At 33.5% G+C, this 18,518-nt stretch overlaps 3 protein-coding genes across 4 annotated transcripts; all 3 read left to right on the forward strand.

Moving 5' to 3' along the window:
• Positions 1 to 824: 824 nt before the first annotated feature.
• LOC140812603 (uncharacterized) lies at positions 825 to 7,543 on the forward strand. Of its 2 annotated transcripts, none has more exons than XR_012113701.1 (4): positions 825 to 946; positions 2,786 to 6,836; positions 6,938 to 7,119; positions 7,366 to 7,543. XR_012113701.1 is itself a non-coding variant. In XM_073170912.1 (4 exons), exons 2-4 carry the CDS (start codon positions 6,533 to 6,535, stop codon positions 7,372 to 7,374), a joined length of 495 nt encoding a protein of 164 aa, XP_073027013.1. In that variant the 5' UTR covers positions 1,937 to 2,201; positions 2,786 to 6,532; the 3' UTR covers positions 7,375 to 7,543. The 2 variants fall into 2 exon arrangements, 1 of the variants encoding a protein (XP_073027013.1); XM_073170912.1 differs by lacking the exon at positions 825 to 946 and adding an exon at positions 1,937 to 2,201.
• A 6,026-nt stretch (positions 7,544 to 13,569) lies between these two features.
• On the forward strand, positions 13,570 to 13,946 carry LOC140811263 (uncharacterized). The gene is made up of 2 exons (XM_073169130.1): positions 13,570 to 13,665; positions 13,719 to 13,946. Exons 1-2 carry the CDS (start codon positions 13,570 to 13,572, stop codon positions 13,944 to 13,946), a joined length of 324 nt encoding a protein of 107 aa, XP_073025231.1.
• Positions 13,947 to 17,270: 3,324 nt separating this feature from the next.
• On the forward strand, positions 17,271 to 18,200 carry LOC140811264 (uncharacterized). The gene is made up of 3 exons (XM_073169131.1): positions 17,271 to 17,339; positions 17,424 to 17,493; positions 17,833 to 18,200. The coding sequence occupies exons 1-3, from the start codon at positions 17,271 to 17,273 to the stop codon at positions 18,198 to 18,200; spliced, it is 507 nt and encodes a 168-aa protein (XP_073025232.1).
• The last annotated feature ends 318 nt before the right edge of the window (positions 18,201 to 18,518 follow it).

Raw genomic sequence — 18,518 nt, forward strand, 5'->3', positions numbered from 1 at the left:
TTGATTCGGGTTGAGAATTTTCGAGTTGGTTCGGGTTCATATTGATCAATTTTTTAATAGTATTATTGTTCAATCTGACTCAACCCACCCAACCCATCCGAATTGACAAAATATATATATTTTGTGTGTGTGTCTGTAATAATGTAAAAATGTGTTTTTCTTAATTCTGATTAAAAAGTAATTATTTAGATTATGTTTGTCTACGTGGAAGATAAGATTTATTGGGAAAAAATTTAGGACAAATTGACAAAAATCCCCAACCGGAAACTTGATTTGGTGTCCAGTTCTTTTGCGGATTATTTCATCCTACCTCTGCAGGCACTGTCTGCACGAGTATATCTAAGGGCCAGAATTTTTTCTGGCCCAGTTTTATTTTTTTTTAATTTTTTTTTTCCCCATGATATGGAATCTCAACCACTTATATGGGGTGTGGGCACTGCCCACACACCCATAATCGAACTAACCTTCTTTTGCAATCCTGACACTCTGAAATTTATTTTCCACTCCCTGATAGACAATTTACATCTTTGCCCATTTAATTAACCAATCATTTCTCGTGCGTCTGCACTCTTTCCTCTCTCCTCCCCCATTTTTCCTAAGCAAAAATTTGTGTGAGACGATCTACACGAGTCATATTTTGTGAGACGAATCTTTATTTGGGTAATCCATGAAAAAGTATTATTTTTTATGCTAAGAGTATTACTTTTTATTGTGAATATGGGTATGGTTGACTCGTCTCACAGATTGAGATCCGTGAGACGGTCTCAGATGAGACTTACACTTTTTCCTAATTATTATTTTCTGAACTCATTTCTCCTCTTTCATTGAACACCCACGCTTTTTTCTTTCTTTTTTCGGAATATCCCACACTCTTTTCTTAACTTGAGAACCAACTTGAGAAAACCCACGGCTAAAGAACAAGAGCCGAAGCAGAACATGAGACGAAGTGAGTTTTTTTCTCCAAGTTACTATATTTTTGTTCGATTTCTCCATTTTTCTGTGGTTTGTGCTGTATTTTTATATTTTTTGTTGTTCTTTGTTGATTAATGGTAGTTTTTCAATTTGTATTATTTATTCTTCTAGTTGTGTTGGGTTCTCTTCACATTTCCATGTTTATATGTGATTTGCTTTTGGTTTCTTGATGTAGTTTATCGTCGATTTAATTTGTCGCTGTTTTTCTTAGTTGAATTTATTATTATTTTTTTGATTTGTCGCAATGTGCCAACCAACTTACTTTTTTTATTGTCGTTGATTTCTCTTATGTTAAGAATTTACTTTTAGTATCTTGCGTTCAGTAAATAAAACACACGATAAGAAGTAGTTATCCTAAACCTTACTCGTTGTTATACACAACTTGGGTCAAGATGATGGTGGTTTCCCTCGGAATTTATGCTCGTATTCACATGTTATGTATCAAATTGCCAACAAAATATACTCCAATTGTTTTCATTTGTATCGAAATTAACTTATTTTATGCTAATAATTTAGTTGCTCGTGTTTAATAGATAAAATACATGATAAGAAGTAATTTCCCTAAACTTTATTAATTGATATGACATATAAGTTTGGTTCAAGACAATGGTGATTTCCCTCGGAATTCATGCCCATATTCTCATGTTATGTACCAAATCACATACATGTTATATAGCAATTGTTTTATTTTGTGCCGAAATTGATCTATTTTATGTCAAAAATTTAGCTGCTAGTATCTTGTGTTTAGTAGATAAAAAACTTGATAAGCAGTAGTTTTCCTAAACTTTACTTATTGACAAGACATTTAATTTTTCTTTGGTCAAGACGATGATGATTTATCTTGCCAATAATTGTGTTGAAAGTATCTTGTGTTTGGTAGATAAAAATATAGTAAGAAATTGTTTCCTAACTCATACTCATACTCATCCTAGAATTGAGGTGAGTCTATGCTCCTCCGGGAGTCATACACCCCATCTTCTTTGATTGACACGTGTCCTATTGTATTATTTTTTAAAATTTCTTTCTCTTATTTTTTTATTGCTTTAATCATAGTTCTTCTTTTATGTTTTCAATGTCCAACCATAGTTAAGTAAAGGCAAGAGAAAATAGGCGTGATTCTTCATAACACTAAATTAGATTAATTAATGAGCATTTTCTCCCGCTTCTCGACCGAGCATCCTCTTCCCGCCTTCTCGACCGCAGCTGCATCTGTAATTTTGTAATGGAAGGTATACTTTTTGTAGTGTTCTTTTAATGCATTAACTGTCATTTATTTCATTATTTCTAACACAGATGTTACTTTCCTTTATATATTACTATCTCCATTCATGCATATGAACGAAATATTAACATAATGAAAAATAAAAAAATGAGATTCCAAAATAACTCAATATGGAAAGACCGCGTGCATTATATTGAAATATCTAGCTTTTTTATCTAGGAATATGCAGAAGGGAAGATTTGGCTTTTGACTTTTTTAAAACTCATTATATATTCCTTATAAAAATATATATAAAATCTGAATAATTATTATTTTTTAAATGATTTGATTCTTTTGGCTCTAATATTGTGGAGTCATGATATTTAACATCATTAAGTTTTAGCATTTTTATTTGTGCAGGTTCGATACTATGTGTGAATATTAAGAGTAATTTCATGATTTAACAAAATTTTTGACACATTGTCGGGTGCTTAACATTTTTGGATTCAGAATATGACTTCTAGATTTATTTATTTATTTATTTATTATTTGACTTATATTGTGCGGGTGGATGTTTTATTTTGATACTTTTTATCTCTATTTTTTGTATAGATTGGATGTCAAATGATGAAAATGATGTTAATTGCATTGATGGAGGTGACAAAGCTGAAAGATTTGAGACACTGAATGTTGAGAAAAAACTTGATTCTACAATAGAAGAATTTGAGAAAAGGTTAGATGTTGGTCAAACTATTAAAAGTATTGACGATGCATATTTATTATATTGTGAGTATGCACACACGAAATGTTTTAGTGCTCGGAGGGGAAAAGAAGCTTATTTCAGTGGTTGTAAAGATCTTTACATGAAAGAATTTGAATGCTCATCCCAAGGAATAAAGGATGAAAAGTGGAGTGCAAATAATAATAGACCTGTGTATCAAAATTTAGAAACAAGAACCAATTGTAAGGCGAGTCTTAGAATTCGGAGGGAAAAAAATGAAAATTGAAGTAACCATTTTTGAGATTGAACATAATCATGAAATGGTTGATGAAAGTCAAAGATATTTGCTGCGATCGGCTCGTAAGGTTTCATATGCTCAAAGTGAAACTTTAAGAGTAATGTCAGAGGCCGGGATAAAACCTTCTAGTGCATTGTCGTATATGGAAAAAGAGTCACACGGGGTGGAGAATTTAGGTTTCATTCGAAAAGATGCCTACAATTATCTGAATTGTGACGAAGGGACACTCGAGGGTTGAAAATGGTGATGCTTTCGAATTGATATAGTATTTTAAAACTAAATCAAATGATGAAGATTTATTTTATTGGGATGTCCAAATGGATGAAAATGGTCGTCTGTCTAATTTTTTCTTCAGAGATAGTCGATCTAGAATTGATTATGAATACTTTGGCGATGTGCTTTCTTTTGATACAACTTATCGGACTAACAAGTATAATTTAATATGCGCTCCTTTTGTTGGCATAAACCATCATATGGATAATGTGATGTTTGCTTTCTTTTGATACAACTTATCGGACTAACAAGTATAATTTAATATGCGCTCCTTTTGTTGGCATAAACCATCATATGGATAATGTGATGTTTGGGTTTAGCTTTCATGTCTGATGAACAGAGACTTCATTTTAGTGGTTGTTTAAATCATTTCTTGAATCTATGGGAGGAAAACAACCAGAAACAATTTTTACGGATCAGTGTCAAGCTATGATGAATGCTATTGAATCGGTGTTTCCTTCGTCACAACATCGTCTTTGCCAATGACACATTTCAAAAATTGCTCCTTCGCATCTGGGTCATTTGAATACCAATCAAGCATTTAAGGGTATGTTTATGAAGTGTATGCAATCTTGTGATTCTGAAGAAGATTTGAGGGAGTGTGGACAAAAATGATTCATGATTTTGCTCTTGAAAACCATTCGTGGCTAAGGGGAATGTACAAAATACGACGTAAATGGTCAACATCATTCAGTAATGATAGATTTTGTGCTGGACTTACGGCTACCTCTAGAAGTGAATGCACAAACTATATTTTGAAAGATGGTGGAAAGAAAGCTTTTACTCTTTTTGAATTTGTAAAGAGATTGCAAGAAATTCAAAAACGGTGGCGGATAAAAGAGAGTAAAGAAGACTACAAGTGTCGACATAAATTTCCTGCAATTTTGGTGAAAAATCAGCCATTCCTACGGCATGCCGCATCTCTTTACACACTTGAAGTCTACAAAATATTTGAAAAAGAATTGGTGAATTCTTTAGACATTGAGTTTGATAGTCTGCCTTCTTTCATGGGCAATCCACTTGAGTTTGCTATAAGATCACTTGGACAATCAACTAGGATTCGAAACGTCACACTAGATGTTGAAACTAATGAAATCAAATGCACTTGTCATTATTTTGAGACTGTTGGATACCAATCAAGCATTTAAGGGTATGTTTATGAAGTGTATGCAATCTTGTGATTCTGAAGAAGATTTGAGGGAGTGTGGACAAAAATGATTCATGATTTTGCTCTTGAAAACCATTCGTGGCTAAGGGGAATGTACAAAATACGACGTAAATGGTCAACATCATCCAGTAATGATAGATTTTGTGCTGGACTTAAGGCTACCTCTAGAAGTGAATGCACAAACTCTATTTTGAAAGATGGTGGAAAGAAAGCTTGTACTCTTTTTGAATTTGTAAAGAGATTGCAAGAAATTCAAAAACGATGGCGGATAAAAGAGAGTGAAGAAGACTACAAGTGTCGACATAAATTTCCTGCAATTTTGGTGAAAAATCAGCCATTCCTACGGCATGCCACATCTCTTTACACACTTGAAGTCTACAAAATATTTGAAAAAGAATTGGTGAATTCTTTAGACATTGAGTTTGATAGTCTGCCTTCTTTCATGGGCAATCCACTTGAGTTTGCTATAAGATCACTTGGACAATCAACTAGGATTCGAAACGTCACACTAGATGTTGAAACTAATGAAATCAAATGCACTTGTCATTATTTTGAGACTGTTGGATACCAATCAAGCATTTAAGGGTATGTTTATGAAGTGTATGCAATCTTGTGATTCTGAAGAAGATTTGAGGGAGTGTGGACAAAAATGATTCATGATTTTGCTCTTGAAAACCATTCGTGGCTAAGGGGAATGTACAAAATACGACGTAAATGGTCAACATCATCCAGTAATGATAGATTTTGTGCTGGACTTAAGGCTACCTCTAGAAGTGAATGCACAAACTCTATTTTGAAAGATGGTGGAAAGAAAGCTTGTACTCTTTTTGAATTTGTAAAGAGATTGCAAGAAATTCAAAAACGGTGGCGGATAAAAGAGAGTGAAGAAGACTACAAGTGTCGACATAAATTTCCTGCAATTTTGGTGAAAAATCAGCCATTCCTACGGCATGCCGCATCTCTTTACACACTTGAAGTCTACAAAATATTTGAAAAAGAATTGATGAATTCTTTAGACATTGAGTTTGATAGTCTGCCTTCTTTCATGGGCAATCCACTTGAGTTTGCTATAAGATCACTTGGACAATCAACTAGGATTCGAAACGTCACACTAGATGTTGAAACTAATGAAATCAAATGCACTTGTCATTATTTTGAGACTGTTGGATACCAATCAAGCATTTAAGGGTATGTTTATGAAGTGTATGCAATCTTGTGATTCTGAAGAAGATTTGAGGGAGTGTGGACAAAAATGATTCATGATTTTGCTCTTGAAAACCATTCGTGGCTAAGGGGAATGTACAAAATACGACGTAAATGGTCAACATCATCCAGTAATGATAGATTTTGTGCTGGACTTAAGGCTACCTCTAGAAGTGAATGCACAAACTCTATTTTGAATGATGGTGGAAAGAAAGCTGGTACTCTTTTTGAATTTGTAAAGAGATTGCAAGAAATTCAAAAACGGTGGCGGATAAAAAAGAGTGAAGAAGACTACTACAAGTGTCGACATAAATTTCCTGCAATTTTGGTGAAAAAACAGCCATTGCTACGGCATGCCGCATCTGTTTACACACTTGAAGTCTACAAAATATTTGAAAAAGAATTGGTGAATTCTTTAGACATTGAGTTTGATAGTCTGCCTTCTTTCATGGGCAATCCACTTGAGTTTGCTATAAGATCACTTGGACAATCAACTAGGATTCGAAACGTCACACTAGATGTTGAAACTAACGAAATCAAATGCACTTGTCATTATTTTGAGACTGTTGGAGTGTTGTGTAGACATATTTTGATTGTTCTAAAATTTATGAATGTGCATGAGATACCGGAGAAATACGTAAAGATGCGATGGATGAAAACAATTCGAAATAGAGTACAATGTGGTGAAAATTTGGTATGGAAAGCGAGCATGAGTCGGATGTTGTGTACAGAAATCAAATGATGAGACTTTGTTACGATCTTATCAAAAAAAGTACGGTTCATGTTGATGCGAAAAAATTGATTAGAAGAGGGCTTCAAAGTCTTTCGACAGAGTTGAATGTCATGCTTGAGAACTTGAAAGTCAATGATGAAAATGTTGGTGAAGATGATCGTCAAAGAAATCAAACAGTCGTCCGTGATCCTGCTTTTGTTAGATCAAAGGGAATAAATAACTCTAGTATGGGAAACCATTGGGTTTCCAAAGGGAAGAAAAGGAAAGGTAATATTTATATCCAAATTTAACATTTTAGTTATATTGATTGTTTACTTGATTTTGTTATTGTGTAAATATTTTAAATGATACTTTTTCTTTATATATAGAAAGAACAACTAAAAATATGATGGGTAGAGTTGAAAAGATTCATCATGCAAGAGATGGACCTTCACTTGGAGGAGCAAACACTCATCCATCGTATTCTTCTCAAAATGGAGCTCAAGAAATGCCTCCTCTTCATTTGCCATTTCAATTATCTTGTCCAACATTAAATTCGGTAATCCATATGGTAAGTGAAAAATATATATGTTGTTTGATTATATAATTAAATACATTGATATTACTCACATAATACTTAAAAAGGAGCATGAATATGGATTACATAACAACTTAAGTGGATTGACTCCAAATCTGATGCAATATTTATGTCATAACATTCTACAGGTTTGTACCTTGTTTTAAATGTATATGGATACTACTATTATATAAAGCATAAAGTCTTTAACTATTATAAATTGGGTGTATTTTTTTACAGGATAATTGACGACCTCAAAGTTCTAGACATCTTTTGAAGATTTTGAATGACATTGCTTAAATATGTTTTTGCTCAAATATTGCAATGAAAACATAATGCTACTCGTCTATTGGTTGGAAAATATATATTGTTTTTATGATGATTGTATCATGTTTGAATTTTAATATCATTTACATCGTTTTTTTAGTATCCTGATGTAGTTTTTTGTGCATTATAGGGAGTTCAAATTAATTTTAGTAAATATAAATTTTTTATAATATTTAATTTTATCATATAAAGTCTTAAAATTTTAATTGAATAACTCAAAATTGAATTTTTCGATTCTATACGGTAGGAAAAAAGTCAAATAATAAATAGATAGTAAAATAAAAAAATAAGAAATATTTTCCAAAATAAAAAATTAGAAAATAAGAAAGAACCTAAAGCTCAAAACTTATCAAAGCAATTAAAAAGAAAGAACAAAGAAAAATCAGAAACATAAAATAACCAATGAATCATGGTTAAAGCAAAACAAAACCGTTCTAAAAAAAAAATACAAAACTAGAAAGAGAAAGTTAAAAAATAATATAGTAGGACACATGTCAATAAAAAGGAGATGGGGAGCATGACTCCTGGAGGAGCATAGACTCTCCGCTAGAATTGTGTCGTGTTTATGCTGGAATTCGCCTATTTGTGGCAATAATTAAGTTGAAAATACCTTGTGTTTGGTGCCAATACTGAACACTTAGAGTTTTAACAAACAGAAAACATGAAAAGATACTAATCTCCCAATTGCAAAGAAGAAAATTGCACTATTAGAGCATTAACTGTAAATATACAAATGAACATTAATTAGTCAAGCTAAATATGAAAATATCAACATAAGTTCGTCAAGCTAAATTTGAAAAAAAGTACTAGATAAAATTATCCAAAACGCCAACACATCTAAACACCATCTGATTCAGCTAATAATAAGAGATTTTCAGAAAGTATCTTCCTCACGGCTTTGATATGCTTCTCTTCAAAATAACATGATAAAAAATTTGACTTCATTATGAGGTCTTGATTTACCGGTTGAGACCTCATACAACAAACCAAGAACAATGCAGAACTCGAAGGATGTTAAAGGGATGATAATGTCTTTCCCAAAAACAAAGGAGGATGCGTCGTTGAAACTCTTTAATATCACATCAGCTCTAGCATTTTAGATGGAGAGTTCAACAACTTCAACCATTAACCCAAAGAGTACTTGTGCTTTTTTTTTTTTTTTTTTGTCTCTTATTGAGTTTTATTTCAAACTTGTTCATTATTTTTCTAAAATAAGTAGAAGAACATCTTGGAATTTTATCTTTTTTGTTCAGTATATTAGCCTCATTTTCATCAACATTTTTTAACAATTTCTGCATAAAAGAAAAAAAATTAAACAATATCACTATAATCAATTCTAACATAACACAAACTTTTAAATTACGTTCAAACAACATGCACAATCAAACTTAATAACATAAAAACACCACGAAGAAACACAATGCATAACATACCAAAAAATCAAACAAACAAAAGATTGTTCATTAAATATTAAAGATATACTATAGTATGATATAAAAAAACACTAAATGTATACTGCTTTCATATACGTCTTTTGTTAAAAAATTTATAAATTAAACAAACCAGCACATATCGAATAAAAACTATAATAATTCGAAGACAGACCATTATTGTTCGTTGAGAAACCAACATAAATCGAAGAGAAACTAGCGGAAAAAAAACTAGCACAAATCGAATACATAAACTACATAATTACTACACCAAAAAAAAAAATTATATATGCATCTAAAAAACCAACGACACTATGAATTAGTATTGAAATTGATTGTGACGATTATCAATATAGGTGGATGTAATAAAAGTGACCCAACAGTGGTTGCTCATTAAAATGCAATAGTGATCATTTCATAAGAAAACAAATTGTCACTTTTGCAGTCTGAAGTAGTACTTCATACCCAACACCAAAAAATAGGGAGAAATAATGGTAAATGTGTAAATTGCTCCATCACGGAGTTGAAAATAAGCTTTTGTGTGTCATGGAGTGCACATCAAAATTTCTTGATATTGGGATTGGACACCAAATCAAGTTTTTAATTGGAGATTTTTCTATCATTTGTACAAAAATTTAAGAGTAGGTATCTTGTGAGACGGTTTCACGAATATTTATCTGTGAAACGGGTCAACCCTACCGATATTCACAACAAAAAGTAATACTCTTAGCATAAAAAGTAATAATTTTTCATGTATAACCCAAATAAGAGATCCGTCTCGCAAAATACGACCCGTAAGACCGTCTCACACAAGTTTTTTGCAAAATTTAATGGAGTTAATCGTTCTTGCAGTTGGAGGAAGGAAATAATCAATTATTTTTCTCTTTCGTCGACAACTTTGAAAGGAAGAGTAGGTTTTAGGTGAAACAGGGCAACCCGATTCTTACACGTGATACGGTTTAATAAGAATTTTTGTGTAAAATGAATAATAATTTAATTTAGCAGAATTTAAATCTTTATCGAAGGATTTGACAATGTTTTTCTTGGTAGATTGATATATTAGCCACTCTTTTTATGTTTAAGCTTGAAAAAATTGAAACAACCAAGTCAGAGGCAGGTCATGATTAGATCCCAAATTTCATCAAACTCGAGTGGTTTGGGCATATTTGTTTGACTCGAGCGCAACAGTCCATATATTTAACGCATATCGAGCTATTTTGAGCCTAGATGATAACAATGAATTGTTCCTCTATATCTACCAGTGATCCTATTTTTTGTTTTAATTTTGTTATTTTTAATTTAATTTTTTTATAACAATTTTAAATTAAAAATTTTGGATAAAAATTAAAGAAATTATTTTAATAGTTTTAAATTTTTGAAAGTTGACATGATAGTAAAAAGAAAATGCATAAATTTACCAAAATAGATTTTTATAATATTTTTATTAAGTGATACAGTTTTTTATAATTTTAAAGGGGTATTGCTGTTATTTTAAAAAAATTAATATGATATAAAAATTAATTATTTTTAGTTTCTCAAATTTAATAGTATAATATGTATAGTTTATTGTTTAAATTATTATTAAATATATTTAATTTTAAAAAAATAAAAATACATAATATTAAATGATATTTGATAGTCCCGTAATTATGACTTAGCCCAGACTCGAGGGAATGCAACCTAATTTGAGTAGCGACCAATGAGCTAAAACAAGACACATTAAATCTTGTTAAGATTGGAACTTGGACCTAACTCAACCCCAAAAGCTAGCTCAAGGGGGAGGATTGTCCAATCCAATATATGCAACTCCCAGATTATTTATCTTACCGATGTGGGACATTTAACAAATCTAATTAAGACTAGAGCAGGGGCTCAATAAGCCATTTAGAGCCCAACTCGTGGCCCACTACTCGGGGAGGAAGAAAGCACAATAGGTCCCAAGCATCCGAGGATGTTTTGGTAGATCAGCCAAATTATGGGAGCACCAACTCGAAGGTGATAGAGCCCATGACGTCCACACATAACCGACCTAATCACCTTGGCTCAGATGCAATTCCTCGATAAAGAGCATGTCAAGGAATTTATTTCGGAATAATCTATCAGTTGACCAAACTCAAACAAATATGATAGTTAATAAAGTCCTATCCATATAAAAATTTGGAATAAATCTTATAAGGAAATAATCCCTAGGAAGTCAAAATATACAATTTAAATCCATAAATTACCAAAGATAAGATAAAGGTAACTTGCCATACTAGAACTCTTATCATACAAGGTACACAGTTCCAATTCTATAAATATCAGATACTCTATTTGGCTTGATTCATTCACTCATTGTTTTACATAAACAATATTACATTTGTACTTTTAAGTTTGCTCTATGGACTGACTTAAGTTTCGAAAGGGCTAAACCGAAAACACTTCTTGTGCCCCCTAACATTTGTTAGTAAAACTACAAGGAACATGGAAGTATTTGGCTCACCAGACCAAACTCGAGGTATGTGAAATTTTTGACATCATCAATTGGCATTGTCTTTGAGAAATCGAAGAAACAAGAGATAAGATGATGAGAGGTAGAGGAAGACGAGATGGTAGAAAAGACATGGCCCAAATCGAGAAGGTGAAAATGGAAGGAATGTTGACCAAACTCTAAATGGCGGAAATAATGGCCCACTACCTCCTCCACCCGATTTCGATATAGCTCAGATCACCTAGTTGATCACTAACACTATAGAGAAAGTGTGCACAACGATTAGCCAACAACCCTCCTCTGGGTTAGAATGATGTTACAGAGAAGATGAGAAGGCTTAGAGAAGAAGTGAAACAATTACGGGAAGCTAGGATAGGAACCCCTCCACCTTAGCCCCGAGCAGGAGAGTTTGTGAGTGTATCTATTGAGCTTCAATGCAAAAGTTGTAGAAGTTTCCTCCGTCACGCCAAATTTGTTGATCTATACATTTATTCAATGTGTAAGGCCAGGGGACTTCTTCAATTCAATGGTGAAAAAACCTTCTATCAACTTTGAAGGCTTACTATCCAAGTCGAAAAAATACATCAATATGGAGGAAGTACAGAAAGCTCGGATGGAAGAACCCGAGAAAGCTCCCCAGACACAAAGGGAAGCCTGACCAGAAATCTTTGCAGCTTGGCCTACACGAGCCCTCGACTATCTTGGTCGGATAATTTGCTACATATGCTTAATTGAAAATGAGCAAGTCCCGTGCTTTGTAAATTTGCGAACAAAAACATCTCATTCAGAGACCACAAAAGAAGTGATAAGGGTCCTCGATCACCACCCTTCGACAAATATTGTGATTTCCACAATGATTATGGTCATCTCATTGATTAGTGCAAATATTTGGCGGATGAAATTAAGCGCATAATTTAAAAGGAATCGGGCATGAAATACATATTGACCCGCACCACAGAAGATAATCGGCTGCCCAAACGATCTAGGGGAGAAAAGAAATGTCATGAATGGAGGATGCCATAATTCCCGAGGCAGAGACCCCAGGGCCCTGCCTAAAACATTTCTAGGACACCAACCCACGCCCCACCTGCCTCTCTAGGAGTTATGAATATAATTTCTGGATGACCTACCGATTAAGACTCCAATCGAGGAAAGAAAACTAGCATCCAAATGATTAATAATTTGGAGAATAAAGAAAGAAGCTTCTAAACTGAACTGGCTCACTTGGACATGAAGATATGAAATGAGTATCTGACCTTCACAAGGATGCTATAGTTATCCAAGATATTGTAACCAATTATGAAATAACTCTAATATATGCGGATTTGGTAAAATCCATAACATATTATTCAATGAAACCATGAATGGAATGGATTTGGGTGAATACGAAATAGAGCCAGTGGTGACGGCTCTATTCGATTTACAGGGTACGCTGTTGAACCCGTTGGAATGATAAACTTGCCCCTCTCCATGGGCCAAGAGCACGTGAGAAAGACCTGAATAATAATTTTGTCGTAGTCTAAGCCTCCTCTGCGTACAGTGTTATACTAGGTCATCCCATAATGGCCACCTTTATGGCGGTAGCCTCGGCCTTCCATCAAAAAGTTAAGTTTTCGGTTGGGAACACTATCGAGAAAGTCAATGGCGATAAGATAATAGCTCGAAAATGCTATGTGGAAGAAGTTCGAATGGAGCAAAAATGATCAAAACCGAGCATCCGAGCCAACAGAATCCAGGGCGTTACAATCACTTGAATTTGATCGAGGAGTCTACCCATGTAACTACTAAGGAAGAATGAGAGGAGACAATTATATTTGCTCCTTCGGGTGTAGTCAGAATAGCCAAAATTCTAGTCGAGACTATAAAAGGTCGTTTGCGTGGATTCTTGTAAATAAACATAGATATCTTTGCATGGTCAGCCTCTGATCTCATCAGGGTCCGACCAAAAACCATGGAACATCACCTATATGTCTTTAATGATTCCCGACCTGTAGTACAAAAGAGAAGAAATTTCGTGCCGAAAAAAGATGTCTTCATCAGAGGGAAGGTGGAAGAATTATTGAAGGCTAGCATTGTGAAGTAAATACAATTCCCGAGTTGGCTATCAAATGTGGTACTCATGCCTGAGACTTCAAGAAAATGGAGAATGTGCGTGAAATTTTGAGATCTTAATCGGGCCTCCTCGAAATATTTTTACCTCATACCTGAATCGATCAGATGGTCGATTCCACTGCTGGGCATGAATTGATGCGTTTTTTCAATGCCTGCCAAGGGTGCAATCAAATCCCTTTATCCTTGCATGACATAACTAAAGTAAGTTTCATCACGTCAGACTGAACTTTCTGTTATGTTGTCATGCCTTTTAGGCTCAAAATGTTGGGGTCACGTATCAAAGGCTAACAGACAAAGTGCTTAGGAATCAAATTGGTCGCAATGTGGAGGTATATGTGGATAACATTCTGGTCAAGACTAGAGCAGCCAAAGAGATTATCACCGATTTGGAAGAAACCTTCTCTACTCTTTTGAAATTAACGCTTGAAGTTGAATCCGAGCAAATGCACATTTGGCATGCAAATGGCAAATTCTTGGGCTAAATGATTACTCGAAGGGGTATTAAGCTAATCCGGCAAAAATCCAGGCCTTGGTCACCATGGGATCTCCTCGAAATATTAAAGAAGGGCAAAATTTGACGGGCCGGATTGCAACGTTGTCTAGATTTTTTCCTGGTCAGATGATCGGGCCTTGCCCTTCTTCAAAATCCTAACAAAAGCGTATAATTTTGAATGGAGCCCAAAAGTGAACAAACTTTCCAAAAGTTGAAGACTTATTTATGTGAATTACTTGTCCTAATCAAGCCTACTCAGGGAAAAGTGCTATATGTTTATTTGGTTGTCACTTCCGAGCGGTCAACTCGGTCCTAGTTCGATAGGAAGGCTCAGATCATCAACCAGTCTACTTTGCCAGTCATGCTCTGAAGGAAGCTGATCTCAATTACAGTACTCAAGAAATTGACTCTAGCTCTTGTAGTCACGGCTCGAAAATTAAAGTCGTATTTTTTTATCACCCTATCATTGTGCTCACCAACAACATTTTGGAAAGGATTTTCTCTCATCCAGATACTTCAGGAAGACTGATAAATTGGGTAACAAGACTCAGCAAGTACAATGTAATGTTCGAGCCCCGAAGTGCTATAAAGGCCCTGTCATTGACCTAATTTATAACGGAAACTATTCAAATAGGTGAAGGGGAACAGTTTAATATTTATTTGGATGGATCTTCTTGTCAGTTGGGGACCAGTCGACATTGAAAACAAATTTAGCCATCAAGCTAGACTTTATAACATCGAACAATGAGGCAGAGTACGAAGCTCTCTTACTCGGACTAAAGGACACCCAGAATATAGGAATTTCCCGAGTCGTTCTCCACTTGAACTCATAAATCATGACTCAGCAAAGTAATGAGAATTTTGAAGTGAAAAATGACAAAAAAAGGCAAGTATTTGTAGAAAAGTGCAAGGTATCATGGCCACACGATTAAAATTAATCGGACGGTAGCTGGAGTCCGTGTCATCATCTCAAGAAGTGGAACAATTACAAGATCAGGCTCATCTGCATGCACATCCAACAGTTGAATACAAAATGACACAGACTGGGGTTTTGATTTTAAAAAATCTCATCCTCGATTGCCCATTATGAAACTCAGCAGATGCAAGCATGAAAGAAACGCATTCAGAAACAATAGGGATTTTCATGTGTCAGGTAAATGGATCAGATACTTGGCCTAAAATTCATACTTCTTTTAGACCAAAGAGAAGAGTTACTATTGACAGCCTCGTAATTCTGACCCGACCCGAGCCGAACTCGAGAATGCGACCCAATTAAAGTAGCGGCCCATTAACTAAAACAAAAGGCTTATATTAAATTCAATTAAGACTAGAGTAATGGTCCAATAAGCCATTTGAGTCCAATTCGTGACGCACTGCTCGGGGAGGGAAAAAAGCACAATAAATCTCAATCATCCCAACATGTTTTGGTGGATCGATCAAATTATGGGCGCACAGACTCGAAGGTGATAGAGCTCGTGCCGACCACGGGTACCCGACCTAATCACCTTTGCTTAGGAGTAATTCCTCGATAAAGATCTGGTCAAGAAGTTTAGTTCGAGATAATCTATGAGCCGACCTGAACTCATACAAGTATGACGGTGAATAAAGTCTTATCCATGTAAAACTTTAAAATAAATCTTCTGTGATAAGAGAAGAATCCCGAAGAAGTCGGGATATGTCATTCAAACCCATAAATTATCAAAGATTATATGAGATCATCACAAATATAATATTCAAGGTAACTTGTCATACTACAACTCTTACCATACAAGATACTCAGTTCCTACTCTATAAATCCAGTACTCTACGTGGTTTGATTTATCACTCATTGTTTTACACAAATATTATTATATTCGCTTTCTTAAGTTTGCTATCCGGATCGACTTAAGCATCGAAGGAGCTATACCGAAAACACTTCAGGTGCCCTTAATGTTAGTTCATCCGCAGGATTTAGCTCGACTATAGTTAGGAGGGTGTATTCAATCTATACTTTTAAAGACTTTTATGGAATTTAAAATCTAGAGGTATTCAATTTAAACTTTTATATACTCTATATATGTTTAATGGTATTCAACATGGATTTTGGTAGAGTTTTAAAAAGTCATGTGGGATTCAAACTTGACTTTTTAAAACTCTCCATAAGTCGAGAGATATCCAAAAAATACATAGATTTTCAAGGATTCTAATTTTATTATTTATGTACAAACCTTGAAGCCTTATATACAATTACAGAAAATCTAAAATATTCTTCCACCTATACCAAAGATTTTGATGGACTTTTTTTTTTGAAAAATATGCTATCTCTCTTTTATCTCAAGCCGTCACTAGGGTTCTTCTCTCTCAAAAAAATTTCTTCTATTCAAAGGTATGATTGGTCATTCTTGAATATTTTATATTGCCAATATTTATGTGTAAATAAATGAATTGTTGTTTTTTCTTGAATCATTATGATTATTGCATTTCATAATTTTTTTTTCATCTCATAAAACGATGAATGATCCGATGTATTTGTATATATATGTGTAAAAAAGATTGTGGTAATAGTTTGGTGGTCCTTATTCACCACATGTTATATAGGGAATAAAAATAAAAATATTACTTATTATTTGTAAAAAATCTTTTGAACATAAGTAGTTTGATTAGAATCATTCATACGTACACAGTAAAATTGAAATTCTTGTATTGAAGTTTAATTTTTGACTTATTTAATCGATTATTTAATACTTTTAAAAATTCGTGATTTTTTAATAGGCCTTTCATCTAAATTTTTTATTATTATTCACCACATATTATATAATGTTTCTTTGTTTGCTTTAATGAGTGTGGGAAGATAACGCCATTTTTCAGCTGTAAGGAGTAGAAGAGTTAGGAGCATAGTAATTTTTCCTTCTCGACTGTGAACCCTTTTATTTTCTTGCAAGTATTCATTTTTGTTTCAATATATATACTATGAAGGTATGATGTATTTTTACACGTGTAGGCTGATGCATTTTTAATGTTCTAACATGTTTGAAAAAATTTAAGAACTCCATGTTTATATTTTAATATAATATTGAGATATTTAACTTCTACCTTTCTTAAGAAATTATAATGGGCGATTCACAAACAAAATATAATTTGTGGACGACTGAGGAGAGCAATAAATTATTAAAACTCATGGTCTGCTTGATTCGTAAAACATTTGGTCGATCACATTACAATATAATTTTTTATATATTGCTTGATTCGTAAAACATTTGGTCGATCACACTACAATACTAGTCAAAAGTTCAACAAGATGTTGTGAGCATTAAACAGCATTGCAGTAGATATGATGGCTAAACTTGAATCAGCTGTACCAGAAATAATAAGAGGGAGTACAAGATTCTACCCTTACTTTAAAGTAAGTAATGAAATTATTATATTATTATTTTTGTTGTTTTTATTGTTGTAACTATTGTTATTGCTATTCATGTTGTTGGTGCAGGATTGCATTGGAGCTATTGATGGAACTCATATTCCAGCGAAAGTGTGTGGGCATGACAATAACAGTTATCGTAATCGCCATGAAGTAATTTCTATTTTGGTAGCTTGTAACTTTGATTTAGAATTCATTTACGTACTCAGCGGATGGGAGGGATCTGCCCATGATTCACACGTATTGACTGTTGCTTTATCAAGAATAATGGACTTAAAGTGCCACAAAATATATATTTGTTTCCTATATATTACATGACTACTTATATTTTTTTTATTTCCAAAGATTATGTATATTATTCATTAGTTAATTAACTTTACAAATATGATTTGATAGGTAAATATTTTTTAGTGGATGATGGATATCCAATTCGACGTCAATTCTTGACTCTTTTCGAGGTGTACGTTATCATCTTCAGAATTCACAGGTCAAGGTCGTCACCCTGAAGATGCTAAAGAGTTGTTCAATCTTCGTCATGCTTCTTTGAGGAATGTTATAGAGCGGACATTTGGTATATTTAAATCACGGTTCAAAATATTCAAGATGGCTCCTCCATTTCCATATACGACCCAAACAGAGCTTGTATTGGCTTGTGCTGGATTACACAATTTTCTTCAAAACAAGTGTCGATGTGATGAATTTCAAGTTGAACCAGATAATGAAGCTCAATTGTCTTCATCGGCACAAGTTTATGAAGATGACAACTTTGATCAGTTATTTGATACTCAAGAACAACAACGAGCAAAAGCTAATGTATGGAGGGATACCATAGCCAATGGAATGTAGAGCGATATTGATCAAATTGTCAATAATGATTATATATTTTTTTTATATAAAAGTTTACTGATTATTTTGATTGTTCATTTAATTAAATTTTATTATGAACTTATAAAAATATTGTTCGTTAATATGTTGAATTGACATAAAGAATTAAAATTTTGATTTCAATAAATTGGATAGTTCATTTGTCGTTTTTCACAAATTAAATTTATTTAACCTTTAAGTAAGTAAAATTCATTTACATTTTCATAAATAAAAAAAAATAAAATTGAAGAGGTTATACATGTCCAATAATTATTTAAAAGAAATTAATAAAAAAATAAA

Source organism: Primulina eburnea, chromosome 14, assembly GCF_022965805.1.
Source record: "Primulina eburnea isolate SZY01 chromosome 14, ASM2296580v1, whole genome shotgun sequence".
Lineage (NCBI taxonomy): Eukaryota > Viridiplantae > Streptophyta > Magnoliopsida > Lamiales > Gesneriaceae > Primulina > Primulina eburnea.